Below are 27437 nucleotides of genomic sequence, written 5' to 3'. Positions count from 1 at the left end.
TCAACCTCAGCACAACTATAAAATAGGGTGACCAGATGTCCTGATTTTATAGGGACAGTCCCGATTTTGGGGTCTTTTTCTTATATAGGCTCCTATTACCCCTCACCCCCGTCCCGATTATTCACATTTGCTGCCTGGCCACTTTAACTATAAAGGGAGTAAAATGAACGTGGTATAGGAACCCGAAGAGAACTTAACTGGCCTGTGAAAACAAACGCAATCCAGGCGTCCTATTCCTCCACCACCCATCTACCCACACTGCACCCCTCGGCGTTACCCATCTCAAGCCCGAACTGCCCCGCGCCCCCCAGCACTGAAACCACCGAGAGGCGATTCAATCCCGACAAGCGCCGAGCGGGGCCCTTCGGAAGGAAAACCAAAGGCGCAGCTACAGATCGGGGAGCGGCCGGCAGCACAGCGGCAATGGCGCTGGGGGGAGACAGGCCCGACGGCGCCGTGGTAGAAAGGGCCGGGGTGCGTTGGCGGGCACGGGCGCCGCCCCCCGGGAAAGCCGTGGCGAAGCTGGGCAGGGGACTCCGGGGATCCTGCCCCGTGCGGGACGGTTACAGCGAAGGGCGCGTCTGGCCTCGCGAGCAGCCGGGGGGGGGGGGGGGGCTGACAACAGCCTTGGGGACGTCGCGGGTTGTTTCACACCGGCCGGGGCCCCCCTGAGGCGCGGGGCGGAAGGGAAGCGGGATGGGGGAGGGGACTGAGCGACCAGCGCCCGCTCCCCAGTGGACATGCCCTTACCCGCCCCGTCCTGCTGCTGGTGCGGGTGCGAGTCAGTCCCAAACCCAAACAAAGCCGAGTACGCAGGCGCGCGCGCGCCTGTGCATTGGGAGGGACGCTGGCTTGGCCTCAGTGTGCGCATGCGCGCTGCAGCGCGGGAACGTTGTCTCTAACGGCTTGGCGGCGTTGCGCCAGGCACCTGGACTGGGGTCGGTATTGGTGAACCGGTGAGTCTCGGAGGGGCCGAGATAGGCCGCGCGCTGGGACTTTTCCGGGGGGTGTAGTCGGTCAATGCGACAGCATCAGGTAGCTGTGAGGTGAGAAGGGGCGTCCAGGTGGCCAAGACTACATCTCCCGGCATGCAATGCGCCCACCTCAGTAAGCGGCCTATGACCAGGGGTGGCAATGCATGCTGGGAGATGTAGTCTCTCTCATATAACTTTAGGGAACCCCTCCAGTCACAGACAGTATGGTTATGGCCATACCTCTCTCAGCTAGGGTGACTAGATGTCCCGATTTTATAGCGACAGTCCCGATTTTTGGTCTTTTTCTTATTTAGGCTCCTATTACCCCCCACCCCTGTCCCGATTTTTCACACTTGCTGTCTGGTCACCCTACTCTCAGCCCACCCAAAAGGGGCCCCAATCACTTAGATTAGTCCAAGGATTCTCAGACTTTTGAACTGGTGACCCCTTTCACATAGCAAGCCTCTGAATGCAACCTCCCCCCTCCCCCATACATTAAAAACATTTCTGTATATATTTAACACCATTATAAATGCTGGAGGCAAAGTGGGGTTTGGGGTGGAGACTGGGTGGAGGCTGACAGCTCGTGACGCCCCCCCCCATGTAATAACCTCACGACCCCCTGAGGGGTCCTGACCCCCAGTTTCAGAACCTCTGGATTAGTCCTACCTACTATCACGACAGTTCCTTATATCATGACAGTCACTGCAGGAGACCCAGCACCAAGCCGTGATGATCACCACTGCAAGAACATCATTTCCATATGTCATGACAGTAGCTGCTGCGAAAAAGTGCAGTGACATGATCTCTGTGAAGTCATGAGAGTCCCCCCTGCAAGGATCTAATTGTCCATGATGTCACGACAATCGCTGCCACAAGGCTCAGCATAATGACATCGCCTCCCGTGTCATGACAGTTGCTGCCAGAAGCCATGGCAAAGTTGCATCATCCCCTGTGTCAGAGTAGGAGCTGCCTAGGAGAAATGGTGTGAGGAGGATGTAATGTAAATAGTCTCTGTAACAGGCATGACATTGGTGTTTATGATCATATAACAAACAAATGTTGGCTAATGGATCTGGGGAGTAATCGGGGGCAAGGGTGTGTGGGTGCGTGTAGAATATCCCATGGCTTCTCCATCAGGCAGCAAGTGGAGACATTTACCAAGGGAGCAAAGCACTCAAATACACAAAAGGTTATGCTGTATTCAACACAGCCTTCCTGTTCAATAGCTGTGTGTGTTTTGCACTTCTTTATAGATTATACATCTCTGTCTCTGTTGACTCTGCTTCTCTCCCCACTGCTTTAAAGGTCATGAAACATCATTGTGCTCATCCCCCTAAGGCAGGGAAGTCTGTTAGAGAAGGAGCTGCACAAAAGAAGAGCAAGTCACAGCAGCACCCAGAACCTGCCAGCAAAAAAGCAGATGGAGGACAAAAACGGAGTCAAGAGAAAGAGGTAATTAAATTTCAGACTAATCAGCCCAAAGAAATAAAATTATTCAAGTGGGAAGAGAGAATATGTCATCCTTTTACTAATGTGTGTGGTGAGGAGAGCTTTTCTTTGAATATTTGCTTAACTTGAGCAAATATCCAGTCTGTTCAAGATGAGCACCCCTTCTCTCTGCAACACATAAACTGGCTGGAAAAGACATGAGAAAATCCTCATGGCCTGTAGGAAATAGATATCTGAATTTTATGTGATGGGTCAGGAGGGGGCAGTGTAGTCCCATAGCTTAATGAAACAGAACTGGCTATTCACCTATTAAAGGGATGTATTCTAGAACTAGTGACTACGTGATTAGAGCAATAAAATCTTAGCTCAGTCATTCCTTGGAGAAAGTAGATCACTTCTGGCTCATGGTCTGCAGGGCACGAGATTGACACCGACAGCTTTCTATCTGAAAGATGCTCCTTGTCACAACCAGCCTTATGAGCAGCATGGTCCCATGCTGTTGAAAAGAGATTAGGAGAAATAAACCCATACATTTTCTCATCCGCAGACTTGCTTCTGTAATGTGAGAGCTAAAGAGGTCTGGTTATGAGTTGCTTCCTCCTGTTTAAGACTGAAAGAAGCCTGCACAACTTGTGTGAGATGTGCTCTTATTTGAGAATGTGTGCTGGATGACTATGGCTGCACAAGGCAGAAAACAAGCCTTTACTATAGGAGAGGCAAATGCCATTGTCATGTATTCAAATGGCTTCTCAGCCCTTACTACAAAGTTGGTCCTTGGAAGCAAGTGGATGCACCAGAAAACATTTATAGGCAGTCCTCGGACTTATGACACAATTGGTTCCTGAAAATTGCATCGCAAGTCGAAACGTAACTCGGAATCGCAATCCACTCCATTGTGGGACTGAGCGTTGTAAAGTCGAAACCAACTGTCGTAAGTTGAATCAGGGTGTCAATTCAGAAGCATCGTAAGTGTCGTTCATCGTAAGTCAAACATCATAAAGTCGAGGACTGCCTGTACACATTTCTTTCTCTGGTGTAAATTTTCCTTTTTACCAGATCACACAGCCAGCCAAGAAGAGAGAGAAGCGACAGAGGGAGCAGTCCCCTGAAGGTACAAATTTCCTTATTTTCTCCACATGTCTGTATCCCATCAATATTTTAGTGCTTCATCCATAAATCCATATTCTGAAGCAACACTGAGAACAGGAAATAACTCATAAGTTTTATCAAAATATGATTGCAAATAGGCCTCAATTTTTTTCTGTGCATGACAAAAAATAAATTATCCTCTGTATAACCTTAGCCAAGATGCATTTCTATGTCTTATTAAAATATATGATTTTACTTCCAAATAGTATGTTTCTTTTCTATTGAGTGCTTGTGGTGGGGCCTGTGTGTGTCTATCAGGACCACGAGGGTCCTCATTTTAACTTGCTCCTGATCCCTTGATGGCTACTGGATTATTGGTGCTTAATATACAAATAAGTAGACAAGTCCCTGCCCTCCAGAGTAGGGCTCCATGTCTGTCACAGAGGTCGCGGAGGTCACTGATTTCGTGACTTTCTGCGACCTCCGTGACTTCTGCAGGTGCCAGCATGGCTGACCCCGGGGCCGCCCAAGCAGCTGGCCCGGGGCCAGCCACACCAGCCACTGCTGGAGCAGCTCTGGGGACAGCCACACTAGCCACTGCTGGAGCAGCCACGGCCCCCAGGCGGGTGGCTGGCCAGAGCAGCCACGGTCCGTGGCCCCCGGCAGCTGGAGCCGCTGGCCCCAGGCGCCCCCCACCCCACAGCAGTGTTTCCCCTCCCTCCCAATATAACTCATGGACAGGTCACGGGCTGTGAATTTTTGTTTATTTCCTGTGACTTGTCCATGACTTTTACTAAAAATACCTATGACTAAATCGTAGCCTTACTCATGAGTTTACCATCTAAATGGGATAGTATTCCCTTTAGAACCTTTAAAACTGCTCCTTAATCAGTCTGCAGAAGTCACTGCTAAGTGACAGAAAACATTCCCTTCTTGAATAGAACATGCCATCTCTGCAGCACTTCCAACCTCTTCTGCATCCATCCGTTTAGAAATCAGGGCTGGAAATCGAACCTGAGTCAGTCATATAGCAGTGCCTAATGCAGGGATAGGCAACCTTTTAGAAGTGGTGTGCCGAGTCTTCATTTATTCACTTTAATTTAAGGTTTCGCGTGCCGGTAATACATGTTAACATTTTTTAGAAGGTCTCTCTCTATAAGTCTATATTATATAACTAAACTATTGTTGTATGTAAAGTAAACAATGTTTTCAAAATGTTTAAGAAGCTTCCTTTAAAATTAAATTAAAATGCTGATCTTACGCCGCCAGCCTGCTCGGCCCACTTCCCGCCTGGGGTTCCGTTCACCTAGGCCTGCAGCGGGCTGAGCGGGGCGACTCGAGGTCAGGGCAGAGGGCTGGAGGGTGTGTGGAGGTGCAGGGCAGAAGGCTGGGTGTTGGGGGGAGGTCAGGGCAGAGGGCTGGGGTGTGTGTGTGGAGGTGCAGGACAGAAGGCTGGGTGTTGAGGGGAGGGCAAGGCAGAGGGCTGGGGTGTGTGTGCGGGTGCAGGGTAGAAGGCTGGGATGTGTGTGGGGAGGATCAGGGCAGAGGGCTGGGGTGTGTGTGGAGGTGCAGGGCACAAAGCTGGGTGTGGGGGGGGTTCAGGGTAGAGGGCTGGAGGGTGTGTGGAGGTGCAGGGCACAAGGCTGGGTGTTGGGGGGAGGTGCAGGGCAGAGGGCTGGAGGGTGTAGGGGGGGTGCAGGGCAGAGGGCTGGGGTGCTCGGTTCGTGGGGGTGCTCCCAGCCCCCTGCCCTGAGCGGCTCATGGCAGGGGGCTGGGAGGGATATGCCCTGTTCCTCCCCCTTCCCCAAGGCCCGTCCCTACCTCTCTCTACCTGCTCTACAGAGCAGCGAGCACGCTGCCGCTCAGTTCTGCTCTGCTCCCCCTCGCAAGGACCATCGCTGGCAGGGAGAGCGGGGAGGAGGAGGGGCCGGAATGCACCACGTTGTGGGAAGAAACTAGGGGGGGGGGGGGAGCATGGCTGCCGCAGGACCAAGCTTCTGCCTCCTGCCCCTGCAGGGGAGAGTGATGGGCGGGGGGGCTGAGTGGGACAGGAGGCTGGGACCCCCCTCCCCCACCACTCTCCCCTGCAGGGGCAGGAGGCAGAAGCTTGGTCCTGCGGCAGCCAAGCTTCCCTCCTCCCGCTTCTTCCCCCAGCGTGGCACTTTCCGGCCCCTCCGCCCCTCCTCCTCCTCTCACCGGGCAGGCAGCGTGCCACTCAGAATCGGCTCGCGTGCCGTGTTTGGCACGCGTGCCGTAGGTTGCCGACCCCTGGCCTAATGTCACTAGCTCAAGTGTCACTGGGGAGGGGGATGTGTTATGGACCAGTAGCCAAAATGGCTTCTCATGGGCTTATTTCTCAATCCTTTCACCAGTTTTATCAATTATGTTGGGAGGAAATCACAATAGAATGGCAGCTTCTTAGGGCAGGGACCACATATCTTGTGTGTGTTTTACATCACCAAACATACTGTCAGTGCTTTACAGATAACTACTACTGACAGTGTGGACAGCTCTGAGATACTGTTTCTTTGGGGCAGAAAATCTGCTCTTGAGTTGATAGCTCAGTCATTTGGGGGTCAGAAAAGTAACTGATTTACCATAAAGTTTTCTATCCAAGTCTAATAGGTCACATCTTGACTGTTTCTCCTCTCTCTCTTTCTGGTACCAACAAAAACAGGTTCTTGGGGCACAAAAAAGGTGAAGTTGGCCCCTGGCAAAACAGCAGCCTGGCAGCCACTCCCAGACAGCAGCATCGACCACCTGGGCGTCATGATGGATTCAGTAATATTGCAAGTATCAAGCACCACCACATCCCATACCTCAGCCAAGGCTTCAGACACATAAGACCAAGAATCTCATTATGTTTCCTCAAGTAATTAGGATGCTTAATGTAATAGCTAGTAAAAAAATAATCATTCTGAAAGTGTCCGAGCAACTAATCAGTTATTGAGGATTCTAAACATTGTAGAACATGACATCAGGTCCATCTGGCACTGGAACTCTTCATTTGGAAAGCATGAGATGAGATTTGGAAGGCATTCTCAGCCTGGGGTAGAAGAGGCCTTGAGACATTTAATAGATAGTGGAAAAATAAAGACATACCCAGGTAAACTGACAGCATAAATGGCTGCATTTGCAGTTCAGCAATATTATTTCATGTAAGCTCTGCCAGACAGTCATGTCTTGGGTGACATTGCTGATCATATAATCCCATTCCAGGAAGTTCCTTCTACTTATAGGTTCTGTGGTAGAAATTAACACTTTGCTTTTCCCTTCTTCTAGATTCATTCTGAGTAAATCAATACAAGAAAAAGATGACATTCAAAAGCATCTCAACCTCCTGAAGGAAAGGTAATGAGTGGTATGGCGAAGAGACCCAAGGGCTCTCAGTGACTTTGTAACATATTCCTAGAAATGTTCCTTCAATCCTGGGAGCTGTCATTTTTAGGAAATCTATCAGAGGGAAGCTGCTGTATGATCAAGAAAGGGAAACCGCAAGAGCATATCTGCTGAAGTGGATGATCAAGATTTGTTCAAAGTGGCAGAGCCTCTCTTTAACCACCTTATATAGGCAACAGACACTCAGGCAGCATTCCTGGGAGCTGCTGGAATGAACTGTGTGCTCTAGAACTGTAATATAAAGTGAGATATTGAATTTGGCAGTTTAGAGCCACCATCATTTTGTGACATCAGCAGTTTAAAAACAAACAAACTCGCTCAGGTTGTTAAGAGCTGTGACCATTAATAGCATGCGTGGAGAAGGGTAATCTCATGTGTTGGGCATAAGGTGCAGGCTTCTTGTCCTTCATTGCTCAGGTAGCCAGTTATACTGTGAAAAATTTGTCTTCCTTTGAAGTGGCGATTACTGGCTACTGCCAGAGGCCGATACCAACTTGAGACACCGTGACCTGATTTCTGGAGGTGCTGAATGTGCACAGCTCTGATTAACTTCAGGGGGAGTTATGGGAGCTTAACATTTCTTAACATCAGACCAAGTTATTTCACACTGGACATCCAAAAATCAAGGCATCTCGAAAATTAATGTCCACTTTTGAAAACAGGCATAAAGCTCTTGCTCCGACATGTATCTATATAGTATCTTTAACAAAGGCACAGGACACTGTATAAAGTTACTCAAATGAAAGGGTCCAAATTGGGAAACAGAAAGTGCTGCGCATAAGCACTTAATTAGTTTTATTTTAAATGGTGAAACGATCAGAACAGCGCAGATAGTACTTAGAAGTAAGTTTCATATCCAGGAGCGTAGCCACAACATAACCCTAGCTCGTAGTACCTTTATATATCAAGAACAATTAAATAGGATACTGATTCTGACCTCCAGTAACTAATGGGGGTTATAATGTTGGTCTTAAATCCAAGGCTATTTAGTTATTTTTATGTAAGCAAATACTACAACAGGTTCAAGTTGTATTTACTGAGAGCCAGTGTAAATATTTTACAATGGGAATAATTTATTGACATAAGTCAGTGCTTGTAAGAATATGGGAAGTAGCACTGGGTATGAGTTCCATCCTGAACTTTTATAATTAGACATTATTGCAGTAAAGACTTGTGATAATCCAGTCTTAAAAAGATAAGGACATTTATAAGCAATTCCAGCTCCTTCTCCTCTCTCTTCCCCCTCTCTCCCACCAAAAAAGAGTCTTGGCTTTAGTAGATGATAAAAAGATGACTGAGCAAAGATACAAAGCATTAGCAAAACTAAAGGATGAACCATTACGAATACTTGTTTTAAGCATCAGAATCCTCAGTGAAAAAAATCAAATAACGTGTCATAACTGATCTTCTTTGGTTTAAATAATTAGAGCCCTGCGCAGATACAAAAATTTGCATCTGTATCCGATCAGCATCTGCAATCATTAATTTGTATACGATCCGCACTCCACCTTTTATATGTATCCGCATCAGCCCCCTATCGCACTGTTAGAGCCCTGCATGGGTACAAAAATTTTGATCTGCATCCGATCTGCAAAGATGGTAAACACCACAACTGCATCCGCGGATATAAAGCGGATATCTGCGGATTTGCAGGGCTCTATAAATAATAACACTAAGCACTTCCACAGCACTTCACAAAAATTAATTATTCTGAACAAAGACATGAGAATAGTACTAACCTACTTAACCTTATAGTTGCCAAACTGAGCCAGAGGGATTAAGTGAGACCACAGCAGACAACATGGTCATAGCCAAGATAAGACCTCTGGAGTTGCTGGCTGCTAGTTCTGTGCTCAGGCATCTAAACCACATCACTCTTGAAAGAGAATTTCAGCCCTTCTTTCTTTAACACTCTGGGCCCTTTACTTCAGTGAGAGCAGCTCTGGGAGTATATGGTGAACATGCCTTCTCCCTATGCAGGTCTTTAGTGGGTCACTTTGTTTTTTCAGGAACAAACACGTTTTTTTTTTTTTTTTTTTTTTTTTTTTTAATCAAGGCTTCTAAGACATTACAAGACCCTGAAGGTGCCTATTGGGAAGCTAAGCAACCTGAAAAATGTGCTGAGTCTTAAGGTGGCAGAGAAACAGAATCTCTCATCCAATGAAGAGGCTATGGCACTACTACAGGTAAGGGAGACATGGGGGCAAAGGTGGTATGGGATAGGAGTAAAGAATATGTATAAATCCTTGTTCTGCTCCCCAATAGATTCTAACCTTTCAATGGAAGGACCATTTACTCTAGTGATGGGAGGGGAACTTCAGGTGTTCATGTTCTTTCATTCCTGATCTTCACTTCACACTGCTGCATTGAAGGATCCCAATTGTGCACTGGAGAGACTACGGTCTCCAGGGATGAGGAGGAAGTTCAGTCAAGGTTCACTCAGTCCAGGTCTTATTCATCTCTTTTATCAGGCACTTCATTAAAAAAAAATTCTGATGTGCATCACAGAATCAAAGGGGAACAAAGACAATCCGGGGAATTATAGACCAGTCAGCCTAACTTCAGTACTTGCAAAGATACTGAAACAAATGATTAAACAATCAGTTTGTAGCACTTAGGCCTTGTCTACACTACGAGAGTAGTTCGATTTTACTTGCATCGAATTTTTGGAATCGATATTGCAAAGTCGAACGTGTGTGTCCACACTAAGGACAGTAATTCGACTTTGTGAGTCCACACTAATGGTGAAAGCGTCGACATTCGAAGCGGTGCACTGTGGTCAGCTATCCCACAGTTCCCGCAGTCCCCTCTGCCCATTGGAATTCTGGGTGTAGCCGGCAATGCCTTCTGGGTAACAAAATGTGTCGAGGGTGCTTTTGGGTAACTGTCGTCATCCGTCCATCACTCCCGCCCTCCCTCCCTGAAAGCGCCGGCGGGAAATCAGTTCGCACACTTTTCCAGTCATTGACAGCGCGGACGCCACAGCACTGCGAGCATGGAGCATGCTGCGACCATCGCTGCAGTTGTGGCCGCTCTCAACGCCTCGCAGCTTATCATACAGGTTTCCCTGAGGCAGATGCAGAAAAGTCAGGCAAGGAGGCTACGGCACCGCGGTGATGGCCTGAAGTCTGAGAGTAGCACAGACCTCTCAGAAAGAAAGGGACCCAGCGCCGAGGACATCACGGTGGCAATGGGTCATGTTGATGCCGTGGAACGGCGATTCTGGGCACGGGAAACAAGCACTGAGTGGTGGGACCGCATAGTGCTGCAGGTCTGGGATGAATCCCAGTGGCTGCGAAACTTTCGCATGCGGAAGGGAACTTTCCTGGAACTTTGTGAGTTGCTGTCCCCTGCCCTGAAGCGCAATGACACCCGGTTGCGAGCTGCACTGAGTGTCCAGAAGCGAGTGGCCATAGCCCTCTGGAAGCTTGCAACGCCAGACAGCTACCGGTCAGTCGCGAACCAGTTTGGGGTGGGCAAATCTACCGTGGGGGTTGTTGTGATGCAAGTAGCGAAGGCAGTCGTTGATATACTGCTGCCAAAGGTAGTGACCCTGGGAAACGTGGAGGCGATCATAGATGGCTTCGCAGCGATGGGATTCCCAAACTGCGGTGGGGCCATAGATGGAACTCACATCCCTATCCTGGCACCGGACCACCAGGCCAGCCAGTACATTAACCGAAAGGGCTACTTTTCCATGGTGCTGCAAGCACTGGTGGACCACAGGGGACGTTTTACCAACATCTACGTGGGATGGCCGGGCAAGGTTCATGACGCTCGTGTTTTCAGGAACTCTGGTCTGTTTAGACAGCTGCAACAAGGTGTTTACTTCCCGGACCACAAAATAACTGTTGGGGATGTGGAGATGCCTATAGTCATCCTCGGGGACCCAGCCTACCCGCTAATGCCCTGGCTCATGAAGCCCTATACTGGCGCCCTGGACAGTGAAAAAGAACTCTTCAACTACCGGCTGAGCAAGTGCAGAATGGTGGTGGAGTGTGCTTTTGGCCGTCTCAAGGGGAGATGGAGAAGCTTACTGACTCGCTGTGATCTCAGCGAAACCAATATCCCCATTGTTATAGCAGCTTGCTGTGTGCTCCACAATCTCTGTGAGAGCAAGGGGGAGACCTTTATGGCGGGGTGGGAGGTTGAGGAAAATAGCCTGGCTGCTGATTACGCACAGCCAGACAGCCGGACGATTAGAAGAGACCAGCGGGAAGCGCTGTGCATCCGGGAGGCTTTGAAAGCAAAGTTCCTGAGTGAGCAGGGTAACCTGTGACTTTACAGTTTGTGTACAGAGAAGCTGAACCTGCCCCCGTTTCTTTACCCAGTTAATGTTGACTATCCTATCCAGTTACATACCCCCTTCACCCCCCTTCCAACACACGTGTCGAAATAAAAATAGTTCTACTTTGTTAATGCACACCGTTTTCTTTACTACTGTTTTCGCGGGAATTTTTTAAAACTGGGACGCAGACTGTGGTGCGGAGCGGGTGTAGTGTAGTGACTCGAATGAAGCTTCTAAACTCAAGGATTGACAGGCTCCGCTGCGGTGGGATGGTTGTTTCAACGGAGCCTGTCACCCCTCCTGATCGGGACTGTGTGTATGGGGGGGCTATGTGACTTTGTGGCAGGGGGAGGACGGTTACAGATCCCCTGCTGTGTGGCTCTGTGATCCTGCATAAGGACCACCGCTTAAGATCTGTAACTGCCCTCCCCCGCCACAAAGTCACAGAGCAACCCACCCCCCACCACATAACATGAAAACCACCTCCCAGACTAACCAGGGTAACTAGTCACTGCATCACTGCACTGTCTATGTGCCCTGCTGCTGAGCCTGCCCCCGCCTATGTACCCTGCCAAAGGTGACTGTCCTGTCCAATTACCAACCCCCTTTCCCCTCCTCCTCCAAAAGAACATGATTGAAACAGTAGTTAACAGAAACGTATTTTTTATTATCAACTACACATGGAACTGGGAGGTGAAACTTGGACGGGGGCTTGTGTCAGGCGGGAAGGAAAGAACTTGTCAAATTTTGGGGAATGAGAGCCTTCTGCTACTCGAGCTCTCTGCAGGGGTGGAGTGAGAGTTAGCACGGACTCTGCCGCCTCTCCTTCTTTGCACTTTGGGTGAGGTGGGTATGGGACTTGGTGGCGGGGGAGGGCGGTTAGAGATGGACTGCAGCGGGGCTCTGTCCTCCTGCCTCCGTTCCTGCAGAACATCCACAAGGCGCCGGAGCGTGTCTGTTTGCTCCCTCAGTAGTCCAAGCAGCGTTTGAGTCGCCTGCTGGTCTTCCTGCCGCCACCTCTCCTCCCGATCCATGTTTGCTTGGTGCATTTGGGTCAAGTTCTCCCGCCACTGGGTCTGCTGTGCTGCCTGGGCTTGGGAACAGGCCATAAGCTCCGAGAACATGTCCTCCCGTGTCCTCTTCTTCCTATGCCTAATCCGCGCTAGCCTCTGGGAGTGTGATGCCAGGCTAGGTTGTGAGACAGTCGCAGATGGGGCTGTGGAAATGGGAAAAAGGGAGTGAATTCCTCAGAAAGATAAATGTAGTTGTGAACAAAGAACATAGTCTTTCTCTGTGAACAAGACCATGCACAGCACCTATCACATGCGCACTCAGCACAAGGTCGAATTCTCGGCCTTCGCATTCAGTGCCTGGGGTCTTGCACAGCACATTTGAGAAGCGGGGCAGCACAACGGAATTTCTGTTGCAGGCAGACATGGTAAGCTGTATACTTGTGGCAGTTTAAAACTTTTATATTACCACTGGCCTCATTTCACATTGAAAGCAATGTCAGTCCCTGCTGCCAGCAATCCGGCAAGCGGGAACTCTGCCCCTGTCCCACCCCCTCGCGGCTGTCCCCGGGAACGATCCCTTTCGGCTGCCCCTCTCCCGCCTCCACTGCGTGGCTGCAAACCAGCGGTTACAGTTCTGTAAAGGAACGGGCAAGCAGTCCCAACACTAACATTCCCCTACCTAATTCAAAGCAGGTCACCATGGGCGACATCACCCTGATGAGGATCTCTGAGAGCGAGAGAGAGAGAATGCTCCGGGAAAGCCTCCAAAGACCAGGGCCGTATGCCGCCCTGCTGTGCAGAGCAATGATTCCCGAGTACTTGATAGTCTCGTGGCGCGGCAACGTGTCGTACTTCGGAGGACCCAATAAGGCTGCTCTCCCCAGGAACCTCATGCAACGGCTTTCCAATTACCTCCAGGAGAGCTTCATCGAGATGTCCCAGGAGGATTACTGCTCTATCCCCGGACATATAGACCGCATTTTACTGTAGCTGCAGTAGCAGGGAATAAACAGTAGAGCGGCTTGGGCAGGACAATCACGGAAAACCGGACATTGCTAGATTTTTTTTCAAAACTTGCACTGCCCATGACTGAACCGTTAAACGCCTAGGGCAAAGTAATCATGAACAACCCATTCTTTTAATTGTTAATATTCCTGTTCTGTTAAAAATAAATGTTTAGATGTTTACAACACTTACTGGATGATCCTTCCCCAGATTCTGTGTCCGGGGTAACGGCTGGGGATGCTTGGTAGGGGATCTCTGTAAGGGTGATGAAGAGATCCTGGCTGTCGGGGAAATCAGCGTTGTGAGCGCTGCCGACTGCCTCGCCCTCCTCATCTCCTTCCTCATCTTCCCCGTCCCCTAACATGTCCGAGGAACCGGCCGTGGACACTATCCCATCCTCAGAGTCCACGGTCAGTGGTGGGGTAGTGGTGGCGGCCGCACCGAGGATGGAATGCAGTGCCTCGTAGAAACGGGATGTCTGGGGATGGGATCCGGAGCGTCCGTTTGCCTCTTTGGTCTTCTGGTAGCCTTGTCTCAGCTCCTTGATTTTCACGCGGCACTGCGTTGCATCCCGGCTGTATCCTCTCTCTGACATGTCTTTAGAGATCTTCTCGTAGATCTTTGCATTCCGTCTTTTGGATCGCAGCTCGGAAAGCACAGACTCATCGCCCCACACAGCGATGAGATCCAAGACTTCCCGATCAGTCCATGCTGGGGCCCTCTTTCTATTCACAGACTGCACGGCCATCACTGCTGGAGAGCTCTGCATCGTTGCCAGTGCTGCTGTGATCGCCACGATGTCCAGACAGGAAATGAGATTCAAACTAGCCAGACAGGAAAAGGAATTCAAATTCAAATTTTCCCGGGGCTTTTCCTGTGTGGCTGGTCAGAGCATCCGAGCTCGTACTGCTGTCCAGAGCATCAACAGAGTGGTGCACTGTGGGATAGCTCCTGGAGCTATTAGCGTCGATTTCCATCCACACCTAGCCTAATTCGACATGGCCATGTCGAATTTAGCGCTACTCCCCTCGTCGGGGAGGAGTACAGAAGTCGAATTAAAGAGACCTCTATGTCGAACTAAATAGCATCGCAGTGTGGACGGGTGCAGGGTTAATTCGATGTAACGGCGCTATCTTCGACATAAACGCCTAGTGTAGACCAGGCCTTAGACAATAATATGGTTATAAAGAATAGCCAGCATGGATTTGTAAAGAACAAATCATGCTAAACCAACCATTTTTGACAGGGTTACAAGTGGATGGAGGTACGGGGGCGCTATAGATGTGATAACTTAATTTTAGTAAGGAATTTGACACTATGCTGCATGACAGTCTCATAAGAAAACTAGGGAAATGTGGTTTATATGAAAATACTATAAGGTGAGTGTACTGCATCCCTTTAATAGTTGCTGCTGGATTTCCTGGGCTGCCTCCCACTTGGTCTCATCATCTCTTCGTTCCCTTTTTCTTCCAGACCTCCTTGCCTGCAAAATTTCTCAGTCTCTGCCCTAATTTCTCAGGGTCTTCTCTCAGGCCTCTTTTCCTGGAGAGCTTGTAACAATCTTTGCCCCCGTTTAGTCATGGTTTTTTCTCCCAGGCTTCTGCATGGAGAGCTTCACACTCCTATCCCTGCTTGAGCAGGGTCTCTCTCAAGCCTCTTTACCTGTGGAACTTCACAGCCTCCTAGTCCTTCTTCACACATCTGGTTCCAGCCAGCAACTGATCTGCTCAGGCCCAGTAACTCCTTTTAACTTAGCCTGCTGAGCTCTGATTGGCTGCTTCCCTGCAGCTTTTCTAGGCAGGCCTGGAGGACACAGCTTTCACTGCTCCTTTTCCTGTGGTGGGGTATGGTTAGGATCATATGGCCTCCAGCAGGGGGCCTCAAAGGGCCTGGTATACCCCTTCACAGAGTGTTGTTTGTAAGACATGGGAGGTAATTGTCCTGCTCTACTCAGCACTGGTGAGGGCTCAGCTGGAGTACTGTGTCCAGTTCTGGGTGCCACACTTCAGGAAAGATGTGGACAAATTGGAGACAGTTGAAAGCAAAAATGATAAAAGGTTTAGAAAACCTGACCTATGAGAACAACAAGGAGTCCGGTGATACTCTTGATACTTGACCTAGGAGGAAAGGTTAAAATAATTGGATGTGTTTAGTTTTCAGAAAAGAAGGCTGACAGGAGGACTTGATAAGTCTTCAAATATGTTAACGGCTGTTTTAAAGAGGACAGTGATCCGTTCTCCATGTCCACTGAAGACAGGACAAGAAGTAATTGGTTTAATCTGCAGCAAGGGAGATTTAAGTTAGCTATTAAGAAAGATTTTTTAACTATAATTGTAGTTAAGCACTTGAATAGACTTCTAAGAGAAGTTTTGGAATCCCCATCTTTGGAGGTTTTTAAGAACAAGAAACCTGTCAGGGATGGTCTAGGTGTATTTGGTCCTGCCTCAGCACTGGGGATGGACTGAATGACCCCCCTTCCAGCCCTACATTTCTGTGGTTCTGTAGTAATATTTGAGCAGCTCTCTGATGTGCAGTTCCCCTTGTTATGGTGGTTTGGGATAACACAAACTTACAAGTAGCCACATTGCCTGTTACTTGCTGGGGTGGGGGTGAATTTGGCACATAATTGGATTCTGTGGTGGTGATCACTATAATCTAACTGATCAGTAACCCAGATCCTTCATCCTTTCACGGTCTTCACACAAGTGTTCTATTAGACAGTGAGATTTCATGCTGTGTTTACTCTGGAGGCTGAGATGCAGTGGACGGTGTAATGAGGTGACAGAATTTATAGTGTGTTGTATAATGTCGCCCCTCTCCCCGTGAAACTCTATGGTGTTAGTGAGTAAGATGGCACCAATGACCACTATGACTCACAAACTGCTGACCTTAAAATCTGCCCCTGCTTCTTCTTTGTTTCGTAGATAAAGTCTTAAAATGGCTATGAATTATCATTTCATATTCTAATGCTCCAGGTAACAATCTGTATCCAATGGGACACTTCCACAGATAAGCAATTCACTATCTTTAGCCCATTTACCACAGAGCAGGAAGGAGGCAGGGCTCTGTGCTTGATGGAAAGTTAGTCAGGAAGTGCTGTCTAAGGCCACCTACCATGAAGAATCATAGAATATCAGGGTTGGAAGGGACCTCAGGAGGTCATCTAGTCCAACCCCCTGCTCAAAGCAGGACCAATTCCCAACTAAATCATCCAGTTGTCAAGCCAGGCCTTAAACACCTCCAAGGAAGGAGACTCCACCGCCTCCCTACGTAACACATTCCAGTGCTTCACCACCCTCCTAGTGAAATAGTGTTTCCTAATATCCAACCTAGACCTCCCCCACTGCAACTTGAGACCATTGCTCCTTGTTCTGTCATCTGCCACCACTGAGAACAGCCAAGCTCCATCCTCTTTGGAACCCCCCCCTCTGGTAGTTGAAAGCAGCTATCAAATCGCCCCTCATTCTTCTCTTCTGGAGACTAAACAATCCCAGTTCCCTCAGCCTCTCCTCATAAGTCATGTGCTCCAGACCCCTAATCATTTTTGTTGCCCTCCGCTGGACTCTTTCCAATTTTTCCACATCCTTCTTGTAGTGTGGGGCCCAAAACTGGACACAGTATTCCAGATGAGGCCTCACCAATGTCGAAAAAAGGGGAACGATCACGTTCCTCGATCTACTGGCAATGCCCCTACTTATACAGCCCAAAATGCCATTAGCCTTCTTGGCAACAAGAGCACACTGTTGACTTGTATCCAGCTTCTCGTCCACTGTGACCCCTAGGTCCTTTTCTGCAGAACTGCTGCCTAGCCATTCGGTCCCTAGTCTGTAGCAGTGCATGGGATTCTTCCATCCTAAGTGCAGGACTCTGCACTTGCCCTTGTTGAACATCATCAGGGTTTTTTTGGCCCAATCCTCTAATTTATCTAGGTCCCTCTGTATCCGATCGCTACCCTACAGTGTATCTACCATGCCTCCCAGTTTAGTGTCATCTGCAAACTTGCTGAGAGTGCAGTCCACACCATCCTCCAGATCATTAATAAAGATATTAAACAAAACCGGCCCCAAGACCGACCCTTGGGGCACTCCGCTTGAAACCGGCTGCCAACTAGACATGGAGCCATTGATCACTACCCATTGAGCCAGACGATCTAGCCAGCTTTCTATCCACCTTACAGTCCATTCATCCAGCCCATACTTCTTTAACTTGCTGGCAAGAATACTGTGGGAGACCATATCAAAAGCTTTGCTAAAGTCAAGGAATAACACATCCACTGCTTTCCCCTCATCCACAGAGCCAATTATCTCATCATAGAAAGCAATTAGGTTAGTTAGGCACAACTTCCCCTTGGTGAATCCATGCTGACTGTTCCTGATCACTTTCCTCTCTTCTAAGTATTTTATAATTGATTCCTTGAGGACCTGCTCCATGATTTTTCCAGGGACTGAGGTGAGGCTGACTGGCCTGTAGTTCCCCGGATCCTCCTTCTTCCCTTTTTTAAAGATGGGCACTACATTAGCCTTTTTCCAGTCATCCGGGACCTCCCCCAATCGCCATGAGTTTTCAAAAATAATGGCTCTGCAGTCTCATCCGCCAACTCCTTTAGCACCCTCGGATGCAGCGCATCCGGCCCCATGGATTTGTGCACGTCCAGTTTTTCTAAGTAGTCCCGAACCTCTTCTTTCTCCACAGAGGGCTGGTCACCTTCTCCCCATACTGTGCTGCCCAGTGCAGCAGTCTGGGAACTGATCTTGTTCATGAAGACAGAGGCAAAAAAAGCATTGAGTACATTAGCTTTTTCCACATCCTTGGTCACTAGGTTGCCTCCCTCATTCAGTAAGGGGCCCACGCTTTCCTTGACTTTCTTCTTGTTGCTAACATACCTGAAGAAACCCTTCTTGTTACTCTTAACATCTCTTGCTAGCTGCAACTCCAAGTGTGATTTGGCCTTCCTGATTTCACTCCTGCATGCCTGAGCAATATTTTTATACTCCTCCCTGGTCATTTGTCCAATCTTCCACTTCTTGTAAGCTTCTTTTTTGCGTTTAAGATCAGCAAGGATTTCACTTTTTAGCCAAGCTGGTCGCCTGCCATATTTACTATTCTTTCTACACATCGGGATGGTTTGTTCCTGCAACCGCAATAAGGATTCTTTAAAATACAGCCAGCTCTCCTGGACCCCTTTGCCCTTCATGTTATTCTCCCAGGGGATCCTGCCCATCTGTTCCCTGAGGGAGTCAAAGTCTGCTTTTCTGAAGTCCAGGGTCCATATTCTGCTCTCCTTTCTTCCTTGTGTCAGGATCCTGAACTCGACCATCTCATGGTCACTGCCTCCCAGGTTCCCATCCACTTTTGCTTCCCCTACTAATTCTTCCCTGTTTGTGAGCAGCAGGTCAAGAAAAGCTCTGCCCCTAGTTGGTTCCTCTAGCACTTGCACCAGGAAATTGTCCCCTACACTTTCCAAAAACTTTCTGGATTGTCTGTGCACCGCTGTATTGCTCTCCCAGCAGATATCAGGGTGATTAAAGTCTCCCATGAGAACCAGGGCCTGCAATCTAGCAACTTCTGCTAGTTGCCAGAAGAAAGCCTCGTCTACCTGATCCCCCGGTCTGGTGGTCTATAGCAGACTCCAACCACGACATCACCCTTGTTGCTCACACTTCTCAACTTTATCCAGAGACTCTCAGGTTTTTCTGCAGTTTCATACCAGAGCTCTGAGCAGTCATACTCCTCTCTTACATACAACGCAACTCCCCCACCTTTTCTGCCCTGCCTGTCCTTCCTGATCAGTTTATATCCATCCATGACAGTACTCCAGTCATGTGAGTTATCTCACCAAGTCTCTGTTATTCCAATCGCATCATAGTTCCCTGACTGTGCCAGGACTTCCAGTTCTCCCTGCTTGTTTCCCAGGCTTCTTGCATTTGTGTATAGGCACTTAAGGTAACTCATCTATCGTCCCTCTTTCTCAGTATGAGACAGGAGTCCTCTCCTCTTGCGCTCTCCTGCTTGTGCTTCCTCCCAGGATCCCATTTCCCCACTTACCTCAGGGCTTTGGTCTCCTTCCCCCGGTGAACCTAGTTTAAAGCCCTCCTCACTAGGTTAGCCAGCCTGCTGGCGAAGATGCTCTTCCCTCTCTTCATTAGGTGGAGCCCGTCTCTGCCTAGCACTCCTCCTTCTTGGAACACCATCCCATGGTCGAAGAATCCAAAGCCTTCTCTCCGACACCACCAGCGTAGCCATTCGTTGACTTCCACGATTCAACAGTCTCTACCCAGGCCTTTTCCTTGCACAGAGAGGATGAATGAGAACACCACTTGCTCCTCAAACTCCTTTATCCTTCTTCCCAGAGCCACATAGTCTGCAGTGATCCGCTCAAGGTCATTCTTGGCAGTATCATTGGTGACCACGTGGAGAAGCAGGAAGGGGTAGCGATCCGAGGGCTTGATGAGTCTCGGCAGTCTCTCCGTCACATCGTGTATCCTAGCTCCTGGCAAGCAGCAGACCTCTCGGTTTTCCCGGTCGGGGCGGCAGATAGATGACTCAGTCCCCCTGAGAAGGAGTCCCCGACCACCACCACCACCCTCCTCCTCTTGGGAGTGGTGGTCGTGGAACCCCCATCCCTAGGACAGTGCATCTTTTGCCTTCCAATCGGTGGAGTCTCCTTCTGCTCCCTTCCCTCAGATGGGTCATCTAGTCCACTCTCCGTATTAGTACCTGTAGAGAGAACATGGAAACGATTGCTGGTACATGGACGCTCCTCTTTCTCCTTCTGGAGGTCACATGCTGCCAAACTTCTTCACCATCCTGTCCCTGCTGCGCCTGCTCTAAATCTTCAGAACATTGTGGCCGTAGAAGCATCTCCTGGCGTCTGTCCAGGAAATCTTCATTTTCCTGTATGCAACGCAGAGTCGATACTCGTTTCTCCAGACCTCGAACCTTCTCTTCCAATATGGAGACCAGCTTGCACTTTGTGCAGACAAAGTCGCTTCTGTCCTGTGGAAGAAAGACAAACATGGCACAACCTGTGCAGGTTACAACAGCTGATTGCTCACCTTCCATATCACCTTCCTCTTAAGAGCTTCCTCAGCTGTTGCAGGAACTACTCAGAGAAACCTGCAGATGAAAGCCTCAGTGAGCTCTCCCCAGGCAAACTCCCTCTGTTAGCCTCAGCTGTTCGCCGCTCAGCTGGTTCGCTGCTGACTGCCCTTATATACCAGTCAGGCCCACCTGGAACAAAGCACTTCCAATTCACACTTTTCAAACAAACAAGCAAGCAATCAAGCACACGGTCAAACTGACAAACTGTCCCAGCAACAGACACTCTTATACTCACCAACATAGCCTCCCTAATGTAGCACTTAGTGTACCTCCTCTGACAGATCCCAGGCAAACTTCCTCTGTTAGCCTCGGCTGTTCGCCGCTCAGCTGGTTCGCCGCTGACTGTGTTGTTCAGCACATCATTGTGTTCAGTTTTAAAACAAAATCCCACCAAACTTGCTGGCAGACAAGGAAATACTGAAGATGCTGAAACAATATTTTGTTATCCACGTGTCTTGTTTCTATTGGATTTCTGCCTCTGCTGTTCTTGCCTGCGGGTAGCAGGGAACAAGAGGCATCCTTTCTTATTTTGTGGAAGAAATCCAATAGGACATGTTCTGGGAAGGACAAGGACAAGAGAATGGGCAGTGAAGAAAAATTACAATGTAAGCAGGTGCCAGTCCGTGCCTCTCACACTTCATCTGCTTCAAACTTCCCCTTTCCAGGGTTTTGGTCCTATGGTTTACTTAAGTGGCAACATCAAAACATAACCCTGGGCTGGCTGTTCAGAGGGATTTTCCCCTTTGAGTTTCTTTCTGAGGCAGAAATAACCTCCTTCTGAATTGGAGATAATAGGAGCCACCTGGTCTGTCTGTCATTGAGTCAGCAAAAAAACTCAACATCTCTGCGTAGAACCTGACATTCTGTTACACAAATATTATTTAAACTATCATTTTCAACTTCTCAGAGCATTTGTCTTCCTCTCTGGTTCCCCTGGAAGAGTTCACGTAGATGCATAAGGTGGCTATCATCATGGTATTAAAGACTAGGGTTTATAATTTTAAAAAGGCCAATTTTAACAAATTAAGGGGACTGGTAAGGGAAGTGGATTGGGCAAACGTATTAAGGGACCTAAAGGCAGAAGAAGCCTGGGATTACTTTAAGTTAAAGATGCAAGAACTGTCAGAAGCCTGTATCCCCAAAAAGGGAAAAAGATTACTAAGCAAGAGACTTAGACCGAGCTGGATGAGCGACCGGCTGAAAGGGGCGATTAGGAAAAAACAGAAAGCGTACAAAGAGTGGAAGAGGGGAGGGATCAGTAAGGAAACTTACCTTAGTGAAGTCAGAGAATGTAGAGATAGAGTGAGAAAGGCCAAAGGCCAAGAAGAGTTGGACTTAGCGAGGGGAATTAAAAGTAATAGTAAGAGGTTTTACAGCCATATAAATAGGAAGAAAGCAAAGAAAGAAGAAGTGGGACCGCTGAAGACTATAGCCGGAGAGGAGATTAAAGATAATCTAGGCATGGCGCAATATCTCAATGAATATTTTGCATCGGTGTTTAATGAGGCCAATGAAGGTATTAGGGATACTAGCACCGTTACAGAGGGGCATACGGGATGGGGGATTACCGCATCCGAGGTAGAAACAAAACTAGAACGCCTTAATGGGACTAAGTCAGGTGGACCGGACGATCTTCATCCGAGAATATTGAAGGAATTGGCGCGGGAAATAGCAGGCCCATTAGCGACTATATTTAATGAATCTGTAAACTCGGGGGTAGTCCCGTTAGACTGGAGAATAGCCAATGTGGTTCCTATTTTCAAGAAAGGGAAAAAAAGTGACCCGGGTAACTATAGGCCTGTTAGTTTAACATCAGTAGTGTGCAAGGTGCTGGAGAAGATTCTGAAAGAGAAACTAGTTGAGGACCTTGAAGTTAATGGCAAATGCGATAAATTACAGCATGGTTTTACGAAGGGCAGATCGTGCCAAACGAATCTGATCTCCTTCTTTGAGAAAGTAACGGACTTATTAGATAAGGGAAATGCGGTGGACCTAATATACCTGGATTTCAGTAAAGCGTTTGATATAGTACCCCATGAGGAACTATTGGTTAAAATGAAAAACATGGGGATCGATATGAAAATCCAGAGGTGGATAGGGAATTGGTTAATGGGGAGAATGCAGCGGGTCGTATTAAAGGGTGAATTGTCGGGTTGGAGGGAGGTTACTAGTGGAGTGCCTCAAGGTTCGGTTTTGGGACCCATCTTATTTAATCTATTTATAACTGACCTCGGGACCGATTGCAAGAGTGGGCTGATAAAGTTTGCGGATGATACGAAGGTGGGAGGAGTTGCAAACTCGGAGGAGGATAGGGATACTCTGCAGGGAGACTTGAATGAGCTTGTGAATTGGAGTATCAGAAATAGGATGAAATTTAATAGTAAAAAGTGTAAGGTGATGCACTTGGGGACGAATAATAACAATTTTAGTTACAAGATGGGGACGCATTGGTTAGAAGTAACGGAAGAGGAGAAGGACCTAGGGGTCCTTGTGGACCGCAGGATGACTATGAGTCGGCAATGTGACGTGGCGGTGAAAAAAGCCAATGCGGTCTTGGGATGTATTAGGCGAGGTATATCTAGTAGAGATAGGGAGGTCCTGCTTCCGTTGTATAAGGCGCTGGTGAGACCTCATTTGGAGTACTGTGTGCAGTTCTGGTCTCCAATGTTTAAAAAAGATGAACTCAAACTGGAACGGGTGCAGAGAAGGGCGACTAAGATGATCAGAGGAATGGAAAACCTGTCGTATGAAAAGAGATTAGAGGAGCTTGGGTTGTTTAGTCTGACAAAGCGAAGGCTGAGGGGGGATATGATTGCTATCTTTAAATATATCAGAGGGGTTAATACAAGGGAGGGAGAGGAATTATTCCAGTTTAGTACTAATGTGGACACGAGAACGAATGGATACAAACTGGCCGGGGGGAAGTTTAGGCTTGAAATTAGACGAAGGTTTCTGACCATCAGAGGGGTGAAATATTGGAACGGCCTTCCGAGGGAAACGGTGGGGGCGACAGACCTGTCTGGTTTTAAGATTAAGTTGGATAAGTTTATGGAGGGAATGGTTTAATGATAAAACATAGTAGCCAAGGAAAACCAAGCAATGGTACATGAACAGCATAATGGCCAACAAGGGTCAGGCTAGAGACTCTTGCCTATATGCTCGGGGTATTACTGATCGCCATATTTGGGGTCGGGAAGGAATTTTCCTCCAGGGTAGATTGGCTGAGCCTCTGGAGGTTTTTCGCCTTCCTCCGCAGCATGGGGCAGGGATCACTAGCAGGAGGGTCTCAGCCGATTGAAGTCACTAAAACACAGGATTGGGGACTTCAACGGTAGAGTCCAGGGAAGGGTCTTGCGGCCTGCAGCATGCAGGGGGTCAGACCAGATGATCATAATGGTCCCTTCTGACCTTAATGTCTATGAGTCTATGAGTATTTTAACAGGAGCTTATCTGGCTTATTTGGCTCATCCAGTCAAGCTGTTTCTAACAGAAGAGCAGCTGTGGGGCTGGGAAAAGGTGGGACTGGAGTCTTAATTCCATGCTTGAACTGAATCCAAGTGTAAAGAGGTTAGCCGGGACCCGTCCCTTGCCGGGGTGGCGGGGAGCCACACCGCCTCACTATACAGTGTTGATGTCCTGGGGGGAATTAGTCCAGCCACGGGAGTCTCCTTCGGCGGCCCTTGCGGCAACTGAAATAAGCACAATACGTCCAGGCCCTGGGTCAGGCTGGGGGAACAGTGAGTCGGGTGCTCAGGCCCTCAGGCAGGGGCTGAGCAATAGTAACACAAACAGTAGCAATAAGCCCAAGCCCTGGGTCAGGGCGGGGCAACAATGTGTCAGGCGCTCAGGCAGGGCTGAGCAGTAGCAATGCAAACAGTAGCAATAAGCCCAAGCCCTGGGTCAGGGCGGGGCAACAATGTGTCAGGCGCTCAGGCAGGGCTGAGCAGTAGCAATGCAAACAGTAGCAATAAGCCCAAGCCCTGGGTCAGGGCGGGGCAACAATGCGTCAGGCGCTCAGGCAGGGGCTGAGTAATAGCAATGCAAACAGTAGCAATACGCCCAAGCCTGGGTCAGGTCGGGGCCACAGTTAGTCAGGCCCTCAAGCAGGGCTGAGCAATAGCAATGCAAACAGTAGCAATGAGCCCAGGCCTCCAAGGGACCTGGGAGAGGGGGAGACTGCCACCCGCGAGTTGGGTGGCAGGGGGGACGCAGGCTCTCCCACTCCACTGCGTCCCAGTCCGGGGCCCTAGCAGCAGCAGAAGACCCGCTGCTGTGTCAGTTGGGATCCTGACTGCAACACACTGACACGGGCTCTGGCAGTGCTGCAACCAGACTAGGGTCGGCTGCCCCATGGCTACTTCCAGACTCCCCCCTCCTTGTACCTGGATCACGGTGGTGTCCTCCGGGGGGTCTAGCACCATGGGTTCCTCAGGGTAGTTGGCAAGAGGCAGATCCAGCAACTCCTCCGGGTAGCTGGCTTGGGGCAGGCCCGGCAATTCCTCCAGGTAGCGGGTGTGGGGCAGGCCTGGCAACTCCTCCGGGTAGTGGGCGTGGGGCAGGTCAGGCCAGTCCTTGGGTGCACCTAGGGCCACAAGGGCTTCCCAGTCGCGGGCCAGGACAGTGTCTGGCCTCCCCGGTGGCTGTCTCTCCAGTGAGTTCTGAAGTCGAGCCTTTGTACTTCCGGGGTGCCTCCTGACCCTCTGGGGGGTGGGCTCAGTGCTCCCTAGCTCCACCCACTCCGGTGTCCGGAAGGGCTCGTTCCTCTCTAGGGCGGTGGAGAGCGACACCGCCTCACTACACCAAACTTCTTGTTCATAGACAGAGATCAATGGCCGTGTCGTAATAGAGCTGTTTCATTACTTCATACAAATGCTGTCACATGATAGATGAGACTTCAGTCCTTTAATTCTATTGATTTCTTGTTCTTTGATTCTTTCTTGAGCATCCGTGTTTGTCAGGGAAGTTAAAAATGGGACAGTTTGGGTGGGACTCTACCACAATGTTTTGCATATAAATTGTTTTTAAATGTATTTGTTCTGTTCTTTTCATTTTAACCCAGGAAGAAATAACGACAGCTGTGCAGACTGCTGAGAACACAGAGGAGAATATTCAGAGCCTGCAGGACAAAATCCAGACTCTCAGGAACCGGTTGGAGGAAGCTGAGGACAAGGCTAAGAAGGTATCTTATAACAAGATTTGCTGCATTGATCCCAGGAGGGCATGTTTCTGGAACCAACCAGTACACAATCTCTGAGCAGAGGCCTTGTGTAGGAGAAACACACCTGGCATTAGGCGTGTGCATTTTCAAGGATTTCTAAACATCAGGGATTTCTGTCTTTCGGACGAAGAAATTAGGAGGATGGTGGCCGTAAAGAATCCGTTTGCATCTGTGATCACATTTTATTTTTCTTGCTTCTCTAGGTGTTCCAGAAAAATGGTACAGGGGTCCTCAGTCTTCCAGAACTCCCAAAGCACAGCCTGACAGCACCCATTCTGCAGGTGAGCAGGGACAGGGCACCATGTTTTCAGAGACCTTCCAGACAATGAGGAGGAAAGAACAGAAACCACATTACCCTTTCTATCAGGAACTGTCTGCATTTCCCCTCTCCTGGGCAGAGTAATGTGTTTGTGTTTGAATAGTCTGTAAAATACTCTGAATAAGAACTGCCTGCCTATCCTTGATCGCAGAAAGAAGTTTATTAAATGGTCCCTTGTGAGATATTTCCATCCAAGTGTTAAAGATCACTATCCTCATGTCACCTTGTAGACAGCAGGGACTGCAATGGAAATAAAGTCTTATTGGATGGAATTTCTCCTGGACTTTTAATGGCTTGTCTACACATAGCAGCAATGCACATTGGGAGCGGGGGTGCGATTTTTGAAATGCACTCCCATAGTGTGCAGTGTTGCTCCCGGTAGACATGCCATAAGTGAAATGGATATGTCTTGTATGTCTCTCACCCATTCTCCTTCCTTTCTTCCTTCTCCAGGAGGAGATTCTGAAAATCCAAGACCAGAAAGGTATTCTGAAGGACCTAAGCACCATCCAGCACTCAGCTGAGATGAAGAACATGTTGACCCACCTTGAACAGGCCTATGAGAAGGTGGACTTCCTTTGAGGAATCCATGCACAAAGTTATGCTGAGGCAGGCTTTATTTCATGGTCCAGCAGGTGTTGATCCTGTGACAATGTTTTTTACTTCTAAAGACTTGCCTTCTGCAATCACCAAGTGTCTATTAGTCAGTCCTTTATTAGCCAGATATTGGCACAATATATTGATTGTTGCCCAGTGGGTCATTAGTGACATGCTGTTTTTTCACTGGCGTAAAGACCAGACATATAGAACCTAGCTCATCCACATAAGGACCACTTTTAAATAGTGTATATATTATCTATTAATAAACTGGGTTATGGCTGATATTTTCCATTTTCAAACATTTTTTTGTGGTTCAGAGAACTGACTGACCAGCAGCAGATTCCACTAGCTCTAATATTGCATTGAAAGGTCTGGATTTCTTTTCTTTTCTTTTGGAAGACTAGGATTGTTTCATTATATTAGGCCTGTTATGTCAGAGATATGACTATAGTACCTCTATGGACTCAACATTCACTCTAAAGAGAAAATTAAATCCTATTTGAAGTTGAATGATGTAATAGATATTTTATTTAAAGAATAGTTGCTAAACCACAATAAATACCCCCGTTTCAAGCAAAATTAGGTCTGTCTTTAAATGTAAATCAAAACACCTATGTGGGAACCGTAAGTTAAAGGATCAACATTTCATTTGATCAGTTGGACAGTATTCCTTACACTCTTAGTCCACTGCCTAACAAAGGCACTTGCACCTGGTTCAGTAGTGTGTTAGGTTTATCCTGGGAGATGGGCAGGGATAAGAAAAGCTTATGGTGCAAATCTCAGAGTTCTGTACTCACCTTTTATTTCATTAATTCCCAGGAAATCTTTAGTTTTGGAAAAGGAAAAACTAAAATGTGCATTTCCTCCCAGGCTCTGACCTCTCTTGCATGCATTTGTCAATGATAGATTCTCTCCATTATTTCATTAAAAGATCTGGTTATGACTGTCAGGGTATACACCCCACCAAATCTGAACTCTG

General features: G+C 48.4%; 2 protein-coding genes across 6 annotated transcripts; one reads left to right on the top strand and one right to left on the bottom strand.

Annotated features, from left to right (window-relative positions):
* Nucleotides 1–269: 269 nt before the first annotated feature.
* Nucleotides 270–27037, top strand: CENPQ (centromere protein Q). 4 transcript variants are annotated; one of them, XM_005312964.5, is made up of 9 exons: nucleotides 316–474; nucleotides 2283–2429; nucleotides 3483–3537; nucleotides 6193–6304; nucleotides 6798–6866; nucleotides 8971–9100; nucleotides 25381–25500; nucleotides 25743–25820; nucleotides 26312–27037. In XM_005312964.5, the coding sequence occupies exons 1-9, from the start codon at nucleotides 424–426 to the stop codon at nucleotides 26438–26440; spliced, it is 891 nt and encodes a 296-aa protein (XP_005313021.2). In that variant the 5' UTR covers nucleotides 316–423; the 3' UTR covers nucleotides 26441–27037. The 4 variants fall into 4 exon arrangements, with proteins under 4 accessions (XP_065443585.1, XP_065443584.1, XP_005313021.2 ...); XM_065587515.1 differs by lacking the exon at nucleotides 316–474 and adding an exon at nucleotides 832–956; XM_065587513.1 differs by lacking the exons at nucleotides 25381–25500; nucleotides 25743–25820; nucleotides 26312–27037 and adding an exon at nucleotides 12909–13407 and having other exon boundaries at nucleotides 270–474.
* On the bottom strand, nucleotides 11849–25382 carry LOC135982164 (uncharacterized). 2 transcript variants are annotated; one of them, XM_065587510.1, is made up of 4 exons: nucleotides 24704–25382; nucleotides 20557–24010; nucleotides 13413–20216; nucleotides 11849–12418 (listed from the first exon to the last, which is right to left on the bottom strand). In XM_065587510.1, the coding sequence occupies exons 3-4, from the start codon at nucleotides 13987–13989 to the stop codon at nucleotides 11943–11945; spliced, it is 1053 nt and encodes a 350-aa protein (XP_065443582.1). In that variant the 5' UTR covers nucleotides 13990–20216; nucleotides 20557–24010; nucleotides 24704–25382; the 3' UTR covers nucleotides 11849–11942. The 2 variants fall into 2 exon arrangements, with proteins under 2 accessions (XP_065443582.1, XP_065443583.1); XM_065587511.1 differs by lacking the exons at nucleotides 20557–24010; nucleotides 24704–25382 and having other exon boundaries at nucleotides 13413–20269.
* Nucleotides 27038–27437: the final 400 nt, after the last annotated feature.

This window comes from Chrysemys picta, chromosome 3 (genome assembly GCF_011386835.1).
Source record: "Chrysemys picta bellii isolate R12L10 chromosome 3, ASM1138683v2, whole genome shotgun sequence".
Lineage (NCBI taxonomy): Eukaryota > Metazoa > Chordata > Testudines > Emydidae > Chrysemys > Chrysemys picta.
This window is presented reverse-complemented; position numbering and strand designations above follow the sequence as displayed.